At 46.4% G+C, this 10,000-nt stretch overlaps 1 protein-coding gene across 1 annotated transcript in view; it reads right to left on the reverse strand.

Moving 5' to 3' along the window:
- igfbp2b (insulin-like growth factor binding protein 2b) overlaps positions 1-10,000 on the reverse strand; it is a 27,571-nt gene that overhangs the window by 6,751 nt on the left and 10,820 nt on the right. The window contains exon 2 of the mRNA XM_063214510.1: positions 3,516-3,673. Coding sequence (XP_063070580.1) covers positions 3,516-3,673 — 158 coding nt within the window. The remainder of the gene's footprint in view (positions 1-3,515; positions 3,674-10,000) is intronic.

Here is a 10,000-nt window from a genome sequence, read left to right on the forward strand (position 1 = left end):
GCTGTGGGGCCTGTTCACTGTGCCTGTGGACCAGGGTCGCTGACAGCTTTGGCTGGGCACAGGACAAAGTTGTTATAAAGGGCCCCCCAACCCAATACATACAAATGTAATGAGGAACCAATTATCCCCCCCCCCCTCTCTCCCTGGGCCCGGGACAACTGTCCCTTTTGTCCCCCCCATCCCCCACCCCCCTTGTCGGCACCCCTGCTGTGGACACAGCTCTCTGTTTGGCCTTGCAGGCCAGGGGCTGACGTGTGCTGCGAGGCAAGGGCCCCAGGCCTCCCAGACTTGACGTCATGCCCTGCTCTCGAAAGGAATCTCTGCGGACACATGAGGGGACGCAGAAGGCAGCACGTGAGCTAAAACAACCCCCCACTCCATCGCTCACACCCACACCCACGCACACACCCACACCCAACCCCTCATGTCACTACCACCAGAACCAGCACCACCACCACCACCATCACCACCGGTCCTTATGGTTGCAAGAGGCGTTTTTTCACCACTTTCAACTCAGCTATGGTGATGATGACCCTTGCTCTTCCTCTCGCCACACTCACACTATTGTTGTCTCTGCTGTTGTTCACTAATGGTCTCATCGATTGTCTTCTTTTTCCATGACTATTTTCTTGCTTGATAGCCGCTATAGACTGAGTTAAATGAGCTGGAAAATCTGAGCATGTACACTACACACGTGGGGAAAATTGTTGTTATGGTGCCCCCTCCATTAGTGAGAAGAAAAAACAACAATTGTCGCTGGAATAAATGAAAATGTGACAAGTGTAAAAATGGATAAAAAAGTTCTGAAATTGAACCAATGGAAATCCGACGGCTTTTGAGTTGTGTTTCAATGGATTCTTTTAAAATGAAATGGATGGTGCCTTTAAGTTAATAATTTCCAGTGAACTTTTTGTAACTGTCAACCGATAATTTAGCCCACTTGTGCTGTGTGAATTACTTACATCCATCTACATACTTTCACTTTCATTACTTTTCCTCTCATTCTCTAGCTATTAAAGTGACCATTGATGACTTTTATTTCATTACCAAAAGAGAAGGGCTGTTTTTCAGTTTAAAGCATGACTGAGGCTAAAGTAAGTATGGAGGGCATGCTAATACGTCCAGGCTGAGGAGGCTAGTAGCTAGGGCCGGTTCCTGTCAATTTGGTGCCCTAGGCGAGCACCTCCTTTCCATTTTGGGCATTTAGAAATTGACATCTGTAAACATAATGCTGTGAATCTTATCACGCACATCTGATCTAGAACCTATAATTCTGAGTGCTAAGTCAATGTAAAGTTTAATGTTTTATTTCACTTGATGTTCTAATTTTGTGGGACTTTTAAGTGTTTCTGGTGCCCCCAAGACATTTAGCACCCTAGGCGAGTGCCTTGTCTGCCTATGCCTAGTGCCGGCCCAGGCTGTAGCTTCAGTTCACATGAGCTGGGCTGCCTGGCCTGGCAGACATGTTCCCGGTCACATGTCCAAACTGTGGTCTACTGTATTGGCCTGCGCTCCCCACAGTTTATTTGGTTAACAAATGAGAAGGACAAACAATGTTCTACTAAAGCAATCCTGTTGCTCAAAGGCTCAGACAAACAGACATTTTGACTGATAAGAATTATTCGGAGTTCCTGGCACTGAAGCGGATATGACTCTTGCCAGTGGACTTTTTTTTTAAACACAAAAAGACAGTTTGATTAGTTTGGATTTACAATGCGGGTGAGATTACCCAACAAATGATACATGTTGAAGGCTAAATAACTTTAGTTATTGGTGGTTTCTCACAGCTGTAACTGCAAATCACACACAAATGCTTTACAGTATGCAATCTTGAAATCGCTGTAACTGTTGACAAATGAATTAGTTCAGCAGAGATGTAAACATTTATTCTATCTAACACTAGCTTTCTGTCGTTTAAGAACAAGACTCTGGGCACTGGCCAAGTTATGTCTAATTCAATGCGAGCATGGAGGTAGTTGAGAGAGACAGGCATACACAAGCAGATGGTTCTCCTTTTTACAAAATATCACTAGATATTATTTTACGGTAACAATACATTTCATTAAATCCTTACTCACAATGACTGTGCATAGCAAATAATGTATCCATAATATAGTGTATATTAACTGCACAACTGTCTATTTCCAGCTGCTTTTATATTCATGTCCTGGTGTGTTCGATCCATTAATATGTGTTTATGAGTGTACATGCGGATCTATTGGTAAGCATTTCAGCATGCATCAATGTATGCATGCACTTCAACATGTGTACGTGCTCGTGTGGTGGGTATACATGTGTGTGCATGTGTGTGCGTGCGTGCGTGCATGTGTGCATGTATGCATGTGTGTGTGTGTGTGTGTGTGTGTGTGTGTGTGTGTGTGTGTGTGTGTGTGTGTGTGTGTGTGTGTGTGTGTGTGTGTGTGTGTGTGTGTGTGTGTGTGTGTGTGTGTGTGCACACTTTTGTGTCTATGTGTGTGTCACTGTGCATTGCATGGTCACGTCTGTGTTTGCGATAGCCAGAAGAGGGCACTGCCGTACCAAATTCTGTGCCAGCACAGGTCAGCGTGGACCTTCTCGCCTGCCACAGCCAGCAGACTGTCTGTTTGCATTGAGATTTGTGTCCAGTGCGAATAGGACCCAAGGGGATGGCTGGAGGGCCTAGCGTGCCTCCAACTCTGCAGACCAGGGGATAGTGGATAGGGGGTGGGGGGGGGTCTAGGGGTAGAGTAACCTGGGCCCATCCATACTAACTGGGGGCGCCGGCGCGCTGCACAGAATTTCGCTTCTCATTTATTCTGGCCACTCACACTATGTAAAACATTTCAAATTCTATTGCACCAATCGATTTTGAGCATTTCCAGCCAACGGCTTGATGGGGCGTGTTTAAGGCAATGACGAAATAGTTCAGTTAGCAGGTCCCTAAAGGAATGGGTGGTCTTATCGATTGTGGCGGTAACCAGTAGCAACATGGAGACATTTCATGAACGAGACCTAGACACGCCCCTTGCATCTCCTTTCAAGAAATGGGTTGTCTAAATGGCCAGACTAAATGCTGGCAGAGCTTTGAATTGGCAATAGCCAGGCGTGGGGGTAGAGGACAGGGGAGCAAACCGTCCCTTTAAATGCGGAATCGTTACGTATTTTGAAATGTTGATAAGATTCTGTGTTGACCTGAAATGGGACACAATTTGGTTAAAATGCAGGAAATTGCAGGAAATTGCAATTGCATTTCTGGGGGAGGACTCCCAACACTACGAAGTGTCCTGTATTTTTTCATAGACATTTGCCAACCCTATAGATGGGTTCTCAATTTATGTTTTCCCCTGGCTGCGCGACCCTGGCTGCGTACAACTCAACCTCTGATTTTTTGAAACAGCTGTCGGTCAAAACATTAGCTCACGTGATTGGCTGCCAGTGTCTTGCCCCTCCTCACAACACTGTGTTTATAAACAGCAAAAAACATGTACTGTATACGGATGGGAGCGGAGCGGAGCGGAGAGGGGAAGAAGACTCACGGTGCGAGGGTGTACGGTGCGCGCCTCCTCCAGCCGGTGGGTCCGCATGGTCTTCCTCATGTCACTCTGAGCCTTCTGCAGGGCCGAGTCTTTGTTGAGTCTGGGGTTCTCCTTTGTTTGCTTTCGCTGAGAGGGAGCCTTGGTTCCAGAGACTTCCCCTGGTTTAAAGCACACAAAACACACAAAGCTCTCACATTACTTTCCTCCCTCCACCACCACCACCACCACCTTACTAAAGTCAGTAGAAAACAAGAAAGGCGTACATTTGCAATACTATACACACAAGGCCGCCGTCGCAATTTGCTCCAAAATTTGCTCCGCTACGGATTAGCGGAGAGGTAAAGTAGCAGCAGGGGAAGAAGAAAGGGAGCCATTTTGGTTGATACACCAGCAGGCAGCATCAGAGGCTTTGGCAACCCATCAGAGACAAGTTCAGACAAGCTAATGGCCAGTCCTTAATCACAGTTACTGACTGCAACAGAACAGCAGGTAAAATGATAGCTGTACTACCTTTTTATCTCTCTCTCTGGCAAACATTGTAAGGGTGAATTCGGGTGATCTTCTGTTCTGACTGACATACGGTATCTCTGCATCAGATTAAATTGACTGGCTTTGAAACATGAGCGAATGTTTAGGCAATCATAGCTATTTTTGGAGTATGAGAAAGTCTTGCTTTAACATGATTCATTTTATTACACGAACTCCAATAACGCATGTGTTGTGTAACGCAGTGACATACAAACATATTGTCTCATACACTGAGCTCCACATCTCATTGTCATTTGTGCAATACCTACGTCAAAGACACATTTCCACATAATAGATATTGTCCAAAGAGGAAACTCTTAACCATTTTGTTCCTTCAAATTAGTAGTGGCCATCTTAAGTCAGTGAAATGAAGCCATGGCTGAACATTTATTTAGTATTTAAGTTGCTAAATGACCCTACCACTAACGTGCAGTCGTTTGTCTGCCTCGCAGCAAGAAATGACATAAACAGGGCCTTGGCTCACCCCTTTTTTTGAACTTAAGTGGACATTTAGGGAAGATCAACCCTTGTAATGTGCACTCTTACTGTAGCCTTTGTTTTGGAAACATTGAATCATCAGAAGTTAGAGGGGGTGTGCTGAAGGAGGTATGTAAATGGTGCATGAAGCTGTGAGAATGCTCCTTAAATAAGATTAATGATGAGTGGCAAGGAAAAACACCAGCCTAATGAAGCCCTAACATCCGTCAAAAGAGGTTGCTGTCACGCTGAGTGGAACATACAGTACATACAGTACATGCTGCACCGATTCTATCAGTGGTTTGTCAGTGGAACCCAGTGTTTCTCAAAGTGGGGCGGAAATCCCCCTAGGGGGGGCGCGGAGGTATTGGAGGGGGGGGGGGGGGGGGGGGGCGTGAAGTCAGAAGGTTTTTCTTTTTTAATACTTTTCTGCTTTGTCATTAAGTCAAAACATTCACTTTACAATCACAATATATTCATTAATTTATTCACTAATATTTAGAGAACATCATAGGCCATATATGTGTATATTAGGCTCTAATAAACTTTACGAAGGCCTATTTATTTGTATTTTCGTAACCATTTTGCTCGAGGGGGGGCGCAGACAGACACCCTTCTTCTGAAGGGGAAAAGTTTGAGAAACACCCTTGTGGACGTCTATTTTTTTTTTCTTTATTATGGTTTTGTTCTTTTACACAAGCACACAACAACCCCAAACTCAAGGCACAAACTGAAATAATATAGAAAGTCTCCCCTGAAAGCATGCACTCCATAAATGTCCACCTACTATCAAGGTTGCGGAGGTCTATTTACTACAACTCTCAAACTAAGCGGAAGCCCACTGGTGCAATGCCCTTTAGCTCTATCGCAGACAATACAACGATAATCTCTTCTTATCTGCTCATGGTTTATCCCAAGTCACAGAATGTCTTTTTGCACAATTACCTTTTTACATTTTTTACATATTACATTTTCACATTCTTTATCTTTGCTATTTCTATTTTTATTTTCCCCTCCCTGACTATTCCTGTGTTATTTGTGTCTTGAAATGTCCATGTGGGCATTTGTTTATTTGTGTATTTATGTGAGCTACTGGAGACCTGAATTTCCCCCTGGGGATTAATAAAGTTACTCTACTATCTCTTTAGGAATACTGTATGAACACATCACCATGGTCGGCCACATAAAAGCACCTGGCTGCATTGCGTGCTAAAAAAAGGTTGAGTGTTTTGCCTGCTCACCGCTGGGCTTGGTTTGCATTCATGTCTCATGGCTTCTTCCACCAATAAGAGACTGAGGAGGATTATCCAAGATGGACCTGCTGACCACATCGCCATGTGCTGCCTCAGATGTGAGCCATCACTCCCGGCAGACACACACACACACAGACACAAGCACGCACACACACACAAGCACACTCACACACGCGCGTGCACGACCACGCCCACACACACGCACACAGTGCACACACACATGTACACACACACAAACGCACACACAGACACACACACACACACACGCACGTACACACATGCACACGCATACATGTGCGGACACACACACACGCACACGCGCACGCGCACGCTCAGACACACAGACACACGCACACACAGAGACACACACACACACACACAAACACAAAAGAGTTCCGACACAAACACCGTCATTTGCTCTCCTTTAATCAAGGAACTACTTCACATAATAATGACATGGCCCCGAACATCCCTCTGGTCTTCTCCTCCTCCCCCTGCCATGCCTTCATCCATCCATCCCGCGCCGCAGCAAAGCAGTAATAAGACCGAGCGACCATCCCTTTGGGGGCTCCACTGGTGTATGTCACTGTCTTTGTAATGCCACTTCAATGAGTAGGTCACTGATCCCCAGGGAGTAGGCCTGCTGGCCTGCTGGCTGCCCCCCCAGCCCCCCCCCCCCACCCCTGCTGGGCCTGGGTCTGGGTCTGGGTCTGGGCTGGCTGGGCCGGGGCTGGATAACGGTGGCCCTGGCCCTAGCCCGGACTGTGATCTCATCAGATGTCTCTGTGCCGTCTGAATGGAGTGAGTATGGCAGCAGGCAGGCGGGCGAGCGTGCGTGCTGGGTGGGTGGGCGTGCGTGCGTGCGTACGACAGACCAATGCACCAGAGGGCGAGCGAGAGAAGAAAGTGTTCTCCCCACAGGCCACGTGTCCAGAACAGACACGCAGACGATGTCGCCAGGCGGCCCTGAGGGGTGATGAGGGGCATGGGGGTCTGCTTTCGCGAAAGATTTGAAGGAAGGAAGACGACATGCCGCCCTGCCTGTACGTACGTACATACGTACGCATTGTCCCGCCACAAATCCGTCTGCTATCCAGTTTCACGCCCAATATCTGCAGTAAGCGGCCGGGGCTCCTAAGAATAGTGTCGGCGCGCTCGTCCGTCGTGCATCTCCCTTTCCGAATAGTTTGCTTCATTTCAGAGATTATTGGCAAGCGGGACGGACATGCTGCACTATGGTCCAGACACCTGCCATGACGTACTCTCCCAGCTATCCCCCCTCTCGCTCTGCCATAATGGCCCTGGGCCTCCTCCAATAACACCTCCTAGTCCACGTCCCCTCGGCCCCTTTCTCTCTCTCTCTCTCTCTCTCTCCTTCTCACTCTCTCTGTCTTTCTCTCTCGCTCTCTCTCTCTCGCTCTCTCTCTCTCTCTCTCTCCTTCTCACTCTCTGTCTTTCTCTCTCTCTCTCTCTCTCTCTCTCTCTCTCTCTCTCTCTCTCTCCTTCTCACTCTCTCTGTCTTTCTCTCTCTCTCTCTCTGTTTTCTGAGGGCTTTTGACAGTGTGTGGGCCCCTGTTTTTTTCTCTTCGCAGCTCTGGGTGTGGACACTTGCTGCTCCTCTCTCTGCTCATGTCCCGGTGTCATTAAGGCCCCCGCTTGCTTGGTGATGTTCCACCGCTCGTCCTCCGAGAGCCCCAGCGCCGCTGCTGTAAAAGCCCAGGGTGAGATTATCTGCTGACAGAAGCCTGCAGTCGGGCCAAGGGTTCAAGAAGTGATTCATCCAAAACCAGAGTGTGTCTCAAGGTCACAGAATGACGGAACAAATTGTTACTTCCGCCTACGCTACGTGAACATCTGAGAAGGACGAGATGAAATGTGCACTTTACTGGGGTGAATTTCTCAAAACCAAAGTTGCTTACTACATTAGCTACTTTGTTGTTTTCAATGCATTTTCCCATTGGCAACTACCGAAGTTGCTAACAGGCTAACAACTTCCCTTTTGAGAAACTCACCCCTGTTGTGTTGTGTACTGCGAAAGTAGCTTGGTCTCCTGTGTGAAGAGGGTCACGAGTCAAGATCAGGGCCGGATTATCCATAAGGGCCAACGGCACAGGGCCCAGGGGCACCAACCATTTTTGAACAGTGAGGGGGCATCACAAGACACACACTTAACAAATATTGTTTACAAATGGGGGCACCAGTGAGGTAGGCTATAGTGTCCGGGGGCACCACATTGGCCGAAACAGTGATCTTTCTTTGAATGAGCATTAAATATTGAGATACCCCTGGCCCTTGGGGCCCTCACGGGACTACAGACAGTCCTTTGAATCACATTAAGCGAGATACTCCATCTTCACTTTTTCAGTAGCTCTGAGCTGCAAAAGGCAGAGCAGAGCATGGCTACAATGAGGACATTTGAGCATCCATCCGCATTGCCAACAAGCTTTTAAAAGGGCTATTTTGGGTTAATGAATGTTTCGGTTAACTGGTCTGCGTTTATAAACATGTATGTACATAAAGTGGAATTATGACCGCCACTGGGTCTGGGATGGCCATGTCGCTCTGTGAAAGGGAGTTTGGTTTTGCCCTGGCGCTCGGGTGATGACATTGCCACCGCTCTCTTCCTTCCCCCCACCCCCCATCTTGGGCCCATCATCATGCTGGAGATGGAAAACTTACGAGACGCCATTGGCATTGATTGAGATGTGTCCACAGTTTACCCTTACGGTTAAACATCTACTAATAATAAATAGCAGGCCGGGCCGGGCCGGGCTGAGCCGGCGCAAACCCCTCCTAGTCCCCACATACAGAAATAACAAGTAATGAGATGGGACTTTTCTGTGCCATGCTGCGAGACAGAAAGCCAGCAGAGAGGTCATAAGCGGCATTTAAAAAAAAAAAGTAAAGTAATAAAAAACACAGACAGCAAGCAGACAGTGGAGTCACTAGCTAGGAGGACATTGGTTATTTCACAGTTATATAAGCGAGCAGGCCTCTTTTTTGTGCGATCGTTACAGAGCTCCAAAAGGTCTATGGTGGTGCCACAGCACACAGCGGCACAAAATAACAGCACATGAAGTAATTTCATTTCCTTGCGCTGTTGAAATGAAACAGTCATCACCCCCACGGCCACATGCTGTTGGAGAGTTAGATGTCTTTTTTTTGGGTTATACTGTGTATAGTATCTCGACGAAACTACATTCATCTCCTTAGGCCTTACAATCACAGCATGTTTTCAGAGCATGTGTTCCTGTGGAACACCTTGTTTCATGATATGAAGTCACAGGGAGGCCAGAGCAAATTTACTGTGGCTGATATGATGTCTACATTTCATTGGAAAAGACTGCTAACTTCAAAGGAACAGTCCACCCTTTTTTGATTTTCACATATTTGCAGTATTTCCAAGCATTATTAATGAATGTGCATATCATTTTCTTCTCAGTTTTCAGTACTTAAATTGATTGGTATCAGAATTATTAGCATAGCTTAGCATAATCACTGGAAGTAAATGGGAGCCTTAGTTAAACTAAGCAACACAAACACATAGACGAAAAAATAAATCCTATGTATTCTCGCATTTTACTGGGACTTTACTACATATGACCAATTTCCTGAAATGGGGTGGACTGTTCCTTTCAACATACTGCAAACTATGAACTTATTAGCAGCTAAAGACTTTCTGGCAAACCATTACTAAAGGCTTGTTTCACATGGTCCAGCTCTGCAAACGAAAAGAGACAGTTAATTGACACTGCCTTACAACAGAGTTGATGTACAACTTCACTCTATCTAAGACTAAGTCTAGATAAACGTGTAGATAACCCTAAGCCCTGGAGGAGGTGGGGGAGCTGTGGCGGAGCGTAGCGCACTAAGCCCCCCACATTTGGGCTTGCATGCCCACCCACGGGGACCCCTGTTCGAGTCCGGGCGGGGTCATTTCCCGATCCTCCCCTGTCTCTCTGTCCCATTCGCTTCCTGTCACCATCTTCTACTGTCCTGTCAAATAAAGGCATAAAAGCCCCTAAGATATATATATATATATATACATATATATATATATATATATATATATATATTTTAAAAGATAACCCTAAGCCAGTGATAAGGGACCAGTGTTAATTTCGTCAACCATGACTATGACTAAAATATTTCGTCAAAGCCCTTTTTTGATTTTCGTCATTTAGACTAAGACTAAGACTAAATTGGGAAGGCAATAACTAAAATATC

This window comes from Engraulis encrasicolus, chromosome 13, assembly GCF_034702125.1.
Source record: "Engraulis encrasicolus isolate BLACKSEA-1 chromosome 13, IST_EnEncr_1.0, whole genome shotgun sequence".
NCBI classification, from domain to species: Eukaryota; Metazoa; Chordata; class Actinopteri; order Clupeiformes; family Engraulidae; genus Engraulis; species Engraulis encrasicolus.